The 14,814-nt window shown below is 40.9% G+C and overlaps 1 protein-coding gene across 1 annotated transcript in view; it reads right to left on the minus strand.

Moving 5' to 3' along the window:
- HECW1 (HECT, C2 and WW domain containing E3 ubiquitin protein ligase 1) overlaps positions 1–14,814 on the minus strand; it is a 145,697-nt gene that overhangs the window by 41,668 nt on the left and 89,215 nt on the right. Inside the window, exons 11-14 of the mRNA XM_044419120.1 lie at positions 10,466–10,596; positions 9,269–9,390; positions 2,766–2,951; positions 2,311–2,445 (exon numbers count right to left, since the gene is read on the minus strand). Of these exons, the coding sequence (XP_044275055.1) occupies positions 2,311–2,445; positions 2,766–2,951; positions 9,269–9,390; positions 10,466–10,596 (574 nt within the window). The remainder of the gene's footprint in view (positions 1–2,310; positions 2,446–2,765; positions 2,952–9,268; positions 9,391–10,465; positions 10,597–14,814) is intronic.

The following is a 14,814-nucleotide window of genomic DNA, read 5'->3' on the forward strand; positions in this document are numbered from 1 at the left end:
GTATGTTAATAAGAAATCGCTTGACACTAATGAAAGGCATTAATTAAATGTTGCCTAGTAATTGAAAACATAGACCTGCTGTGTACTTTGTGCTAACAAAACAGAATAAAATAGCTTGCTTTGATTCCTTCACTTCCTAATGCTATAGTTGCAATTGTATCAATCTCAAAGGAGTTGTTCCTGCTGTGTTTAGATAGATTTAAAGAAAGGATCAGGACTCAAATGATCAAGAAACCAAGGCGAAAACCTTTGCAGAAAGACTGCAAAACAAAGCCCAGCCACAAAGCTGGTAGCTCTTCTGAACAAGAGGTCCACAGAGGAAATGAGGATCCATGAACTCCAAACCATAGAAGCCATCCTATGCCATCAGTTAGGGCTGATGAAGAACTGATGCTCCTGATGATGAATGATGTTGAGCTTGCTTCAGGGGGTTCCTCAGATCCACAAGAGGCTCATACTGGCCATATCTCCAGATGTACTGACTGCTGTGCTCACCACATATCCCCAGGTGGTAGAGGCCACAGCTTAGTGCAAGACAGCATGCTTTCTATGCAGAAGGTCCAATCACAGGCATGCCTGGGTAAGGCTAGATAAATATATTGCCTGGAAAGCCACTGCAAGTCAACACTGACAATACTGCGGTAGATGGACCATTGCCCATTATAAGCCAACTTTTCTACCTTCCATACAGATGGAGGAATTGCATTAGCTCCTTTGCAAACTGACCTGGTAATGAAGATGTTATATGACCTAGACAACAACTGTGCCATTGACATCAGTGACCAGGCACACAAAGGTGGCTTTGTACCTGCTGTTTGCAACCCTGGGACTATGTGTGATAGTTTCCCCTACTCTCTTGCAAGTAACCTGCTCTCTTGATTTGGATTGAGTCTGTGGCACTTCAGGAGAGCAGGATTTAATCTTCTGCCAACACACATTCCAACGAAGACCTCCTTCTTCTGACCACACCTCCCCTCCATTGGGGTGTTTGTGTAGTTCTGGGATGAACTGAGCGGGGATTCTTAAACACTTTTCTCCCAAAGCAATGTGGTCCTGGTCTGTATCAATGCCATATGCACTTTTTGACAAATACAGAAAACAATGATTCATAGCTCCACTATGTAGGCATGGCAGAACATTGAGTTAGGCCCAAAATGGCAGCAGAACTCCCAACCCCAAAATTGGCTTCCCCTTGCACATTCTAGAAGCGAGCAACAGAGAGAAGCATACACTCTGTGCACCAGCAATACTAGCCTGCAGGGAGCCAGTCATAGATAAAGCCCATCGTAATCTTCTGCTGACAACCTGCAAATAAATTGCTCTGAAACAAACAGATATGAACGTGCTGCAAATTTTCTCTTTCCCTGTGTGTGCATTCCTCTCCAAAGTACCACTGCAATCCTACACGTGCTTAGAGAAAAGGGTCTAGGGTGTGCTGAGGGCTGTAAGATTTGTTTCCCCATTAAAACATGCCTATGAGTGTACCCTTCATCTTGTAGTTTATTTTTTCACCACATCAGGCTATGTTGGGGTCTATAGGGTCCATTACTAACATCTGCCAGTGTGGTAAAGACCAATGACTGAAAAGGATGTAGTTCAATGTACTGGGGGTGGGGGACTCCTTTGGCCCTCCTGAGGCCCTGATCTGGCCCACTGGGGGGTCCCCAGTTGGCCATGGTGGTTTTGCAACTTGTGTAGCCCCCACCCCCATTCAAATAGACTGAAATGCCTCCTAGGGATTTAATTCAGCATGAATTACTATTTTGACTCTGACTCTTTTGCCTTTGGCCCTGCTTACCACTAAAACATGGCCCCCAAAAGCTTCCTCAAAATGGATTTCAGGTGAAATTGATCCTGTGCTGTCTTCTAATTGATCAACATTATCTGTTCAATGTTTAGAACATGTATGTTTTAATACTGTTTTATTTATTTATTATTTATTTAGCAGACTTATATGCCATCCCATTCACCTAATGTTATGTATAGTCAAGTTGACTTAAAGCCCCAACATGTCCTATATATGCCAGCCCTGCTCAGCTGTTCTAAATTCAAGGCTGTAGCTTCCTTTATGGAGTTAATCTCTTACTTGGTTGTCTTTTTTGTCTTCTGTCACCTTCATTTTGCTCTTCCTTCTCATGATGGAATGCTTTAATATAATAACACAGTAAAGCACTGCACCCTTCAGAATGCTTCCCTATTTCCCCAACTTAAAAGGCATGTACGATGAATATGAAAAAAAAAAAATCACTAGGTCACGATTATACCCTGTAGTTATCCAGCAATCAAATTAAGCAGAGGAGGGAAAATTACCTCTCCAGCACTGTAACTACGAAGACGCTGAAGGTGCTGTCTGTGAGTCAAATGATTGGGTAGGCGACCATTTTGAAGTGGGATTCTGGGATCAATGAACGTGGTAGCGCGGCTGTTGTGGTCAACAAAGAAGGACTGTAATAAAACAATGATAAAAGTAATTATATAAATGAGAAAAATAGCTGGGGTAAAGAACCTAGCCAGCAGCATCCTGAATGATCTGGTAAGGCTGCTGATGCTAGCCTGGCTCTTGGGTGCAAGTTGCTTGTAGACCATGTATCCTGCGTGCTTGCTTAGCTGGCTGCTTGCCACTAGCTCACCTGCTTGTGCACCTGGACCCGGAAAAAGGCAAGCCCTTAATTTGCCTCAGCTCACTCTACCACTTGCATTTTTTCCCATCTTCAACCAGATAACCTTGCAAAGAACTTGAGATTATTTTCACTAAGTTCTTGTACCTTGCCCTGCTGGTCTGTTTTGATCTCCCAGCCTCTTGGAAGTTCCAGCCGTGTGTCAGCAAACATGTTGATGAAATTTACTAGGTCCCTGTTGTGCTGATACCGCTCAAAATTCCGGGCATCTCTGCGGATCTTCAGAATCATATGTTTTAAGCAGGTGCTGTTGGTGAAAACCCGATAGGCACTCTAGATGCAGTGAGGAAAAAGAAAAAACAAAGCATGCATTATTGTAAACATTAAGTCAATTATAACAATATATTTTGCAAGAGAAGTATGAAGCATACATGTAAAAAGTATCATCTAAAGTACTAAATACCCTTCCTCAGCCTGGTGCCCTCTCTTGTTTGGGCTTCAACTCCCACCAGCCCCAGCCAGCAAGGCCAATAATCACAAATCCTGGGAGCTGTAAAAAGGCAGCAACCATTGACCAAAGGTGCAGTCCTATGCATGTTCAGACAGAAAAAAGTCCCACAACTTACAGTATAACCCAGCAACACTGGCTTGAGAAATCTGGGAGCTGAAAGACTTTTTCCCTTCCTAAGCAAGTTATAGAATGTGTCCTAAGAACTGCAAGGATCCAGACTCTGGCTGGCAGTTTATAGGTGGTTTTCCTTACCTTTAGCTGAGGACCCACATAGATGGGCTTTTAAATGTGTGAATTCATTTAATCCGCCTTTTGGCCCCTTAAATAATAGCAACTGTGTTGGAAGTGGGTTAGAAGCACAGATACAATCAGGGCCAAGGTTTAGGCAGAAGGCTGGAGCCTTCGTAAAGCTCCCCTACAACTACTCTGTGCCATAGAGCAGGAAAGTGTGTCCCCTTGATGAAATGTGAGATATGAATGGAATAAAGATAACTTCCTTGTCTTCTATTCAATTTTAAAATATTAGTAAGGATTTATTCTGTTTCTGTGTATTCCTTGATCTTGCACGAGGATCCCACTGGCTTCCCATCCAGGATGATGATCAAGTCCACACCTGCTTAAGTTTGGCAGTCACACAGTTGGAAAGGACTTGGAGGTCATTTATGCAAGTCCTCTGCTCAGGGTGAGATCTGCAAGAGAGGATGAACTAACTGCAGCTCTGACAAATGGCCAATGCTACTGTACTTGGTGTTCCCAAACTATTCAGTGGGCCAAATGCACCACTCTTAATAGACAGGGAGTCCTTGAGCTACAGAGGTCTGAATTAAGAACAACTGGTACTGACAAATGAACTGCCATACAGTCTATCATTTTTAAAAAAAATTACTGTGAAAAATGCTCATTGCCACAGAGAGGAAGTGAAAGGGAAGAGAGGGAAGGCCTCCAAAGCATCACCATAGAGAAAGAGATATAGAAGCAGCAAAAGGGGAGAAAGGAAGTGCCTCCAAAGTATCACCAGAGAGAGAGAAAGGGTAGAGAGGGAGGCCTCCAAAGCATGCCTTCCTGCTTTGAGGAAGAGAATCTCTCTGACATTTCTCTGCTGCAAAAAGGCAGCACTGATGCATTTGGGCGACTGCGTGGGAAATAGAGATATATTAGTGGTTTTTCCACTTTCAGAGGGGTTCTGCATCTCTAACCCCCACAAATGTGAAGGGGCCGACTATATGTGATCCGACCTACATACAAATGTGACTTAAAGACAAATTTCTGTTCTCTCAGGAACAGAACTCATTCGTAACCCAGGGGCAGCCCGTACAAACATGATGTTATGACAGGGCTCACTGCAATAAATACACATCAAGGAATGGAGCCACCAGAGCCACTGTTTTAAAATGTCTTGCTGCCCTCATGTACACGACATCACATTTGAGCCAAGGTGAATAAGTAAAGATGTGGAAGGTCTTGGGTTCAGAGAATGAAACACATGCTCCTGATTTGCTAACTCCTGTCTCCTTGGAGAGATTATATTCTTTGCAATTTCCAAAGATCACTGAAGCTTATAAAAGGCAGCTCTGTTTTTGTTTTTGTTTTGCTTGTACTACTACTTTAGCTCATCCAATTGTTTCAAAGTTAATATATCTACAGGTGGGCCAGAGGTTAAATTGAAAGCTATTTTTCTTTGACCACAGGATTTGAAGATGTGGCAGAATGCTTTCCTGTCACACTAGAAAAGGCAAATTCATATGTTATCAATAGAACTGTGGTAAATTCAGAAATTCAGTTCAGTGTGTAAATTATCTAGCACATCATGCTTAGCTGAATGAATCAAAGATCATTTCCCCTACTTCTTGTCAGATAGCTCTCTGCAGACACTTGCCAAAGCATGTGAGCACTGCTGGAGTTGATGCCTCACTTTCCATCTCCACCCCTCTACGCCTGACTGCACTTTGTTGATGCAGAAGTGCTGCAAAAGGCAGTCCAACAGCATTGGCTGAGCATCATTGCTTGAGAACAAGAGTTCCCAGTCACATGGAGCAGTGTAAGCATGCCATCTGAATATGTCTACACTGCCTTGGCAGAGTTTCTTCAACAACACAGGAATAGAAGATGCCAAGCCAGAGTACATATCCTTGGCTCTGTGCAGGCTTATGGTTGACCCCACTTTGGCAAATGCCTAGAGAGTGCCATGTTTCATGAAGTCCTGCACAAACGATCAGATTGCAGCAAACCAGATGCCCAAACCAGCAGTTTTGGCACATGTACATTAAGCATCTATATTTAGCATTAAGTCAGCACCAACTGCTTTGTAGTCCCATACATACAATATCAACCCTTTACTTACTTACAAATTGTCACTATTACCACAAATTGCATTACCAGAACACTCTGCTGAGCTTTTTTAATTTGTCAAGCATTATCCCTTGATTTGGGACCATTTTCTTATTTGTGCCTTGCAAATATGTGGTTGTTGCCTCCCCCTCTTCTTCCTTGATGTATTGCTGTGGGTGGAGGGGCAGAATTGAACTTCCAGGTAGTTCTCTGCTTAGGCTGGTAACTCAGGCCTGAATACAGGGCAGTGGAAATATCAAGTGCAAGGGGAAAATATCACAACACACATTTGTTTAACACATCCTGAGATGATGCATAAATATGAGCTGGGGGAGACCTTTTAGAAAGCAGATAACTTCCAAATGAAAACTCCTACTTTTCATTCTCCAATTCCAGTGCAGGGCTAATTCCAGAGCTGAGGGAAATGTGATCACTAGTTTTGAGACTGCACTCACCTAGCCAGCTCCAGCTTGCTTTATTTATTATTGTTGTTGTTGAATATTGCATTTTTATCCCACCCTATCTTCCTTTTGCAAGGAATCCAAGGTAGTTTAAAGGGTCCTCCTCCTCTCTATTTTATCTTCACAACCCTGAGAGTAAGGCTGAGAGGCAGCAATGAGTCTGAAGTCACTCAGATCTCCTGAATCACAGTGCAACACTCTGACCACTGTACCCCAATGTGTCTCTGGGAACCAGACTGAATAATCTTACTTCCTCATGTATCCCTCAGATGGTCCAAGCTGTAAGGAGAAGCTATGTGGCTTTAGTGAGTGACAGGTATCCTTCCCAAGTAGCCACTGACTGTGGGCCTGTGATACTGATGTGGCAAGGAATCCAAGCATATGGCTGGTCCTTGTGGATCCTTCTAGAGATATTACTGGAGTGGCTTATGGGAGTAAAGCACTCATATTTCTGTAAAACCTTAGGGCAGTTATACAATACACCTGCAGCTAGCAAGACTTTATGATCACACATGGCTAATAATATTGGTAATGCACAGCTCAGGGGCACACTTTGATCCACTCAACATTTGTGGTCAGGTGCTTTTATTAAGAAGTGCTTTTTATCACCTATGATTTTTCCTTGACAGTAATAGATTGGCTGCAGTGGTTCATAGCCTGGTGGCTTGGAGCTGCACTTGAAGACTACTTGGAAGTTAGAGTTACTACAGAAAATGGCAGTCAGGATTGCAAGGTGGAATCATATCACACCATTTCTGAAAGAACCAAACTGCCTGCCTATTCATTTCTGAGCCCAGTTCAAATACTTATATACTAATACTTATATAGTTTGCTGGTGCTCATGCTTAAAGCCCAACATGGCTTGGAATGCAAATATCTGAAGGGGCACCTTGTCTTGCATCAGCCAGCCTGAGCCTTGAATTTCCTTAAGAGGAAAACCAGCAGGCTTCCTTTAAGGTGAAGTACTGGGTCCATGGAAGAATTCCTCAGGTATAAGCATTGTAATATACAACTCCTGAGCTAGGGAGGCCCGGGGAAGATAAACCTGCATTTTCTATCTGAACTTAGCTTAAAATCAGTACTGGTTTTTAGCTTCTTGTATCCTGAAGTTAACTCATACATATTATTGATCTTGGGGTTCTGCCTGATTCTGATTATACTTGCCTGTTACCCCAGGTACTGGACCTTGGCAACATCCCTGACTTATCTCTGGAAAAGTCTTGTTTGCTGGTGAAAATTCTGTTTCATTCTTGCCTTGTTTGCTCTTTCATAGAGACGTAAAGGCTTAGGGGAAAACTAGAAAAATGTTTTCCCATTTTCTGTGTTCTATTTCCAGAACCTTCCCATCTCTATTCTCCATTGCAATTAAGTTTAGAGAAAGAGATACAAAGTCTGTTTGTGTATAAATTGCCCTGGTACCGTAAGATGAAGCATAATATAAAATTTAATTAATTTATCTGTTAATTATTGATTAGCATTCTAAAACCATGCAGGAATAGCCTTATGCATATGCCCACTTCCTATTTAGCTTGGGCTTACAGAAACATGGGACTGAAGAAACTTTTGGGTTACCAAGTACAAGTTCTGTTGTTCCACTGCTAACAAACTGGCATTTTAGTAGCCCTTTGTGACCTTCAAAGGGACCCAGAATTTCACAGGTTTTTTAAGCCTTCAAGGAAATAAGATCTGTTTTCCATTTCAGCTCCAGCTGCTGAATAATATTTTCCAACTCAGATTTCATGGCTATAATTAATGCTTCTAAATTTTAATTGGACTCTGTGGTTAAAGTATTAGAACCACATTAAGCCCAAATTTATGTGGTATATTATTTTTACACACATAGAATTTGTATGACTGCCTTAACAGATGTTCAAGCAGATTATTCTGAGTTTTTTTTGGCAGAATCCCGATTCATTGTTCTAAAAAAAGGTGCTGTTCTGCTCAGATTAATTTGTCACTCCCTTTGATACAAAATCTACTAATACAAGTTACAAGCCAGGCAGGGCTCAGAAAGATATATTCAGAAGACTCTTGCATGTTTTCAGAATATTCTTTGTGGACCTTAAGGAAATCAAGTACTGCCTCTGTGAGGCTCTTGACTTTTTAAAAAAACTGTGTTTTGTTTCTGCTTAGCAAAAAGTACACATCTGTCAAAACAGTGAAGGAAAAGATTTGTGCAGCCCAGTTTTCAAACTTTTGACTTTCTGGGAAACCTCTCCAGAATGCGTATTACACATTCTAGGGTACATACCTAGTTTATCTAGGGCACCAACCAGCAGCTGTACCCACAATGCCTGACATGACAGATGGAGTACTTTGGGAGATGAGGGGAGGGAGCGGTCATAAGCCACATACACATGTTGCTGCTGTAGTCTGGTAGTGGCAGCTTACTACTAAATTTGACAGCAAACTGCTATGGTGGCCTTAAAAGGTCATCTCCAGCTTTCCAGATTACTGCAGAATTTTGATTAGCTAACAGTTGTTTTGCTGCTACTGCCACCGCATCAAAGTGCTGTGGTAGTACATGATGCTTGCCGCTTCCATATATAGACTGACATGCATAATATTCCTCTCTGGCTACGGTGGAAAACCAGGTGTACCGTGCAAACTCTCTCACTGGAGCTTCTGCACCATGACTGACTTTCCCACTGAGGAACCCCAAGCAAAACTTCCAAAACCCATGTTTAGAGAAGTTTGCCTTCAGTTTGGTTAATTATGGGTTTAGTGATGCCTTTACAAAGAAATGGAGAAGGAAAGACCCAGCTCAGAAAGCCAGATCTACTGAATTATATAGCAGAAACTGATGTACTCTGATAACGATGCTACCTTCTGGAATGGTTTAAAAGTAAGAAAGTGACCTCTGAGTGTTATGATCACAAATTATACAAATCAGTGTGCTTATGATAGTGATTAGGTTTCACCTGGTCCATTTACAAGCCACCCAGTATCCTTTGGCCAAGGAGGTATATGTGGTTGGCTCATAGGCCATACTACTGGATTGTTATGAAGCCAGGTGTCCTCTATAGGAAACATGGGGGTGATCTATATAAATTTATTCAACTGGGAATGAACTCATCACTTAGGATAATCCAGCTGTGTTTCTCTTGTTTGAATGTCAACATAGGCTCACCATTAAAGAAGCCATACTGGAGGTAAGTGGAATAGGTCAGGGTACCAAAAAAGGGCACACATCAAACCAAACCCCAAAATACTAGTAAGTGATTTGTGGAAGGTCATGATGCTAAATGTCTTGACTGAGCCTGCATCAGGGTAAGGTCTGAAGCATCGCCCAGATGGTGCTACAAAAGTAGATATGCCCATCTGCAAGGTGGCTGCCACCAAACACTTACATAGTTTGCATGCAACACCGTGAAGAACTCTGGATTAGTGATGAACTTGACAGCTGGAGACTGTAGCAACAAAGTGATTTTTTGAGAATTCACAGGTGAAACAGGTATTTCTCTTCTAATTTCTGAAAGCAGAATACTGTAACATGTAAAACACAGTAAAAGAACACACTGCATTACAATCTCTATCATTTCAGTTCTTTCCTCTTCTGGTAATCCCATTCATTTGCATGAATCCTTACCTTGCTAACTTTGCACTGTGTACAGGTAAAACATCTTAATCTGTGGCACAAACCTTCCCAATTAATCTGGGATGTTTCCTAGGATACTTATTCTCCACTGGTCAATTCAGCAGCACAGTCAAATGTATCAACTGGGTTTTAGGCTTAAATCTCATGGAGATCAGAAACCCCTGCCTGAGGTGCAACTTCATACTGTAGATGGGATCTCATAAAATGGTCCTACAGAAAAGCCCTTTCTCATTTAGAAAAAAGTGGATGTCTGTGAAAAGGCTAAGGTAGAACCCTTTTCTCTGATATACAAACTTCAAAATAGAGAAACATTTCCTTGTAAGAACACTCACTACTGAACAGGGCTGTACAAATCAGCAAGACCTGAGCTTGCTTCAATTCTCCAAATTCCATTTTGAAGTTTGCTCTGATTCAAGTCTGATTGTGAGCTTTCTTTTTTCTTTTACATGAAGATCTGTGCATAATTTCATGTGTATTTTTCCAAACCTATACATCAACTGTGTGCCATTTGAAATGTAGGTATTCTTCTCCCGTTGAGTAAAGTGTATTTGTGTGCATTTTTCAAAATTATGCAGCTGCTTACAAGCATTTTTTCAAAGGTATTCATGCTGTCAAACACATTTTTTGGTCCGTAGTTCAGATTTCAAACTCAGAAATTAATGGCTTTGAACTGCAGATTGCTTCTGTGTTCATGTTCTATCTGGAAGGTGTTAACTAGATGAATCTTGATCAAAAATGAACTGAATTTCTCATACACCCCTACTTCTAGGACATCTTTGCAGTCTGAAATGGTACAGTCTCAACACAGGTTTACCTGCGGTCATAAGTGAAGAACATTTGTTGCCCCATGCTTCCTTTTACCACTTAGTACATTTGATACTAGTTTTGGTATCAACAGCAGAAAGAGTTAAAAGACAAATACCATCTGAAACCATGTAAAATCTTTTACCTGAATTTGGCTGGGAAGGATCAGGCTCAGAATCGCTGCCTCCTCCAGGAGGGAGCCTCTCTACCCTGCTGCTGACTACACCGTCCTCCTCAGTTCTCTCTGTAGCAATGGTTCGCTGGATATTTTGGTACCTTGATGTTGCAAAAAGAAGAGGAAGAAAAGTACAATGGTCAAATACACCTCCAAAATGAAGTGAGCTCTGCAAAGCTTAGTAGCATATAGGCAACGTGTGCAAATGAAGTAACAAGAAAGAAAGCACACGGTGCGTGCAGCTACTGTCTTGTACCTCTGACACAAGGAATGAACCAGGCATTATTCCCTAAGGTACAGGCAAGTGTCCAGATTCTATCCTACCACTTTTCCTGGCCAAACACAGACTTCACTGTAGGACCATTTATAGCTGTGTATATATATTATTGCACTTTGTACTATTATGATCTGAAACAGTTGTGAGTGGGACATGGGCACAGGAAACATGGCATAAACATCTTTATCCAAGCAAATGAATAACTACAGCACTGTTCAATAAACCAGTTGTGTTTGCAACAGCCATAGAGCCAATGAGTATCAAGGCTTGGCCAACTAACAAGAAAAGCTACAAGCAAGAGAGAGATTTGTCTGTATTGATGGGTGCCTTTACACTCATTAGCTTCAAAGTGAATCACAGTTCTTTTGCCGGATCAAACAGATGTCTCGGCAATGGCCATCATACACACCAGTCCAACTGAAGGCTTGTCTGGAATTTGGCATTAAAAACATTTGCATGATCTTACCACAATAGACTGATTCCCTGGGCATCAAGAATTAACATTTTCCTAATTGTTTACAATATTATTCCAAGCTCTCCTTTGACAAGTTTTTTATGGAAAAGTTTACACCAGCAAAAACATGCATCCCTTCCTCTTCCAGCTGGACCTATTTCCACTATTGGACATTGGTTGAGCCTAAAGTGATATGTGGGACTGAAACTAAAGGGAGATAAACTATGCACAGGTAAAGAGTTTGGCTTCCCCTGCCCATGCATTCCATTTGCTTTTCAGCCACCTCCTGCTTTGACTGAGGTAGACACACATTTAAAGAAATTGGTCTGCTACAGTCATGTTTGGTCTGGCTACTTCTCCTAAAGCAGTGGGTGGACTACAACACTGCTGGCTAGCGCAGCTTGGTAACATCTGCAGGACCATAAGTTGGCCATCCCTGTGCTAAAAAATGGCCTAGAGGACATACAAGGCAGGGAAAAATCCAGTTCAAATGCATATTACATCAACACAGGTCAGTTCTAGGGATTGATATATGGCTTAATGTGTCAGTGGCTTATGCAGATATTGTGTATTTCACACAGTATTAGCCTGCTGCTGAAATTAGAACAAATTCTTTTCAGAGAAGGAACGACTGTAGAATCCAGGACTTACACATTCTTAACTCAATAAACAAGGCCCCAATTAAGAAACTAACACCCCATTTTAGCATTAATTATCTAACAGCTTGTAAGCCTCTCCCTTGGTCAGTTGGGAGCTACACCACTAGGACAGGAGAAACTGCTTCAGAGTTCTGTTCAGCACTCAGAGTATCAGACACTTTGGGGTTCTCCCAAAGCCTGCAGAGGTTTGTTGTTGTTGTTGTTATTTGCTTGATGAAGTAATAGTTCCTACTGCATTTCAGACCTACAACCTACTCATTGAAGGGCAACAATGAAGGAACCAGAAAAGATCAGGCCAAGATAATCCACACACTTGCATTCCTGATCATTATGTACAGGCATAAAAGCTGGATAGTGACAAAAGCAGAAAGTTAAAAAAAAAAAGATGCTTTTGAAACATGATGCAGGAAGAGAGTTTTGTGAATACTCTGTACTGACAGAAAGATGTACAAATGGGTTCTAGATGAAATTAAGCCAGAACTTCCCCTGGAAGCAAGAATAATAATCTTATTCAGGCAGATAATGAGAAGGCAAGAGTCACTAGAGAAAATAATTATGTTAGGGAAAGTTGAAGGGAGAAGTAGAGGAGAAGGGCCAAATATGAGATGGATTGATTCCATAAAGGAAGCCACAGTCTTATTTATTTATTTGGAATTCATGTATGCTGTCCCATTCGCATAAGCCTCGGGGTGGCTTCCAATGCATAAATAAATATCTATACAAATACATAAAAAACTGGAAACATCCTGGCATAATAATTTAAAACCAATAAATAAATTCAGCAATTAATTAAAATAACATTTAAATAAAAAGGTCTTAGCCTGGCGCCGAAAAACAAATAACGACGGCGCCAGGCAGACCTCTCTGGGGAGCGCATTCCATAAGTGGGGCACCACTGCAGAGAAGGCCCTCCTCTGGGTATTCACCCTCCTAATATCTTTCATGGAGGGTTCCCAGAGAAAGGCCTCTGCCACTGATCTCAAGGGGCGGGAGTGCAAATATGGCCGCAGAAGCTCCTTTAGATAAGCAAGTCCCAAGTCTTGAGTTTAGAAAAGCTGAGCAGGCCTGTTAAGGAATGGATTTTTTTGGATGGGGGAAGGGGTAGGGAGAATTCATTCACAGGGTCACCATAAATCAGAGACAACTGGTCAGCACTCAACCAAAAATTTAACGGAAATGACTATAAATTTCAAACACCACAGTGAGCTTTGGACCAAGTATCCCCCAGTCTTGTCAGTGACTAGTTTGAGCCTCTAAAGCAGTGGTTCCCAAACTGTTTTGGTCATGGAACCTTTCTGAAGATTTTATTTTATTGCGGAACCCTAACTCTATCTCTGATTTTTGCTAAGCATTGTGAACCCACAACATTCTTCCTTCTTTCACCTGCTCCTATTGCCTGAGTGCTTTGCATAATGTAGTAGGTCTGGAAATAAAGAGAAAACATTTTAAATATAACAAATAAATAAAGCAATTATATGGTAATATCCCAAATGAATTATTTCATTTTTTACCAACACTATGCAATAGAGTCCTAGGAACCAGATGAATTTCCTTGTTTGCTGCTTAGTCACTAGCTAACAATCGAATAATTGGCTTCATGTGGTTTCATTTTAAAATCCATTTTAAATTTGATTTTTGAGTTTTCATAGAATCCATAAGAGGTTACTGCAGAACTTAAGGCCAAAAAAAGTTGTAACTAAAGAAATATGGGGAGTAGAGTTACAATAGAGCTAAGTAGTCCTAGAAACAAAAGTGTGAAAATTTAATAGATCTATGTTTGATTGTAAGAGCTGAACATTTTTGTCCAGTGTAATTCATTTCTGCAATAATCAAAGCTTCTTAGAGAGAGACAGAGGAAGAGGGCAAGTCAGTAAATAATATAATAAAATTAACTTTTAAAAACACTAATAGAACTTGAGATTTGTTATTTTGCCTTTAGACATGCCCTTTACAAACAAATTATTAGACTTCACAACCATATTATTAACATGGCTCAACTTTTTCCCATTCTCTCTTTTATATGAACCTATAAACATTTTTATTCACTTCACAGCAGGCTGACTGAAACAAACTTTCCATTCCAATATAGTCTGAGTTTTATGACGCCCCTGATGCAACAGCAGAAAAGAAAAAAAGTAGTTCATCTGTTCATGGGCATATATACATAAGCATTCTATTTAATTAGATGGTAGAAAATCCCCTGCTGGCAAATGATGTCTAGGAACTGAAGGAAGGGCCAAGAGACTGCTACTTATTTAGTCTCAATTATTCAGAAAATCTTCAATAAATTCCAAAAAAATGCCAACATAATTTTAAAATATCTTTGAAATCACTTAGACAGATATGAAAAACCCAGCCAGTTTTCAAACGATAACTGTGATGGAGGTTATAGTGATTGTATATGTAACAGTAACTTCCACATTTCTACCTTCTGGAACGCTTTCTACTATACCTGGTTTGTCACAGAACCCGAGTGTATCTTCTATCAAAAACATGTTCTAATGGAGGTCTCTGAGGGTGTAACTGTGGACCTTTTTGATCTTCCTGTAGCAATTCTCTTCTGTAGCTGCTCATGGTTAAGGGAAAGTACATCAAGGAGGGGGAATATTCTGACTGCCATCAGTCACCTCACTGAGAAACTCCTGAGGAACCTCAAAAACAATACACTGTAACAGTAGACTACTTTTGCATTGTGTTCATTTTCTTGTGAGGTAAAGCCTAGTAAATATGCAAATGCAACCCAGTTCATTCCAGTATGGGGCAAATGTAGAGACAATGCTTTCTCATCACTTAATAACTGTGATGAGAGCAGAAACAAAGGGCAGGCTCACTCTTCCCTCCCTTCTCAAAAATCTCTTCCTTTGTTCTCTTTTGTGCACTGACCAGATCAACTTCAAACCAGTGTTCGAAACCAAAGTTTGGAGCTGTT

Source organism: Varanus komodoensis, unplaced genomic scaffold, assembly GCF_004798865.1.
Source record: "Varanus komodoensis strain SLA01 unplaced genomic scaffold, ASM479886v1 scaffold10, whole genome shotgun sequence".
NCBI lineage: Eukaryota > Metazoa > Chordata > Lepidosauria > Squamata > Varanidae > Varanus > Varanus komodoensis.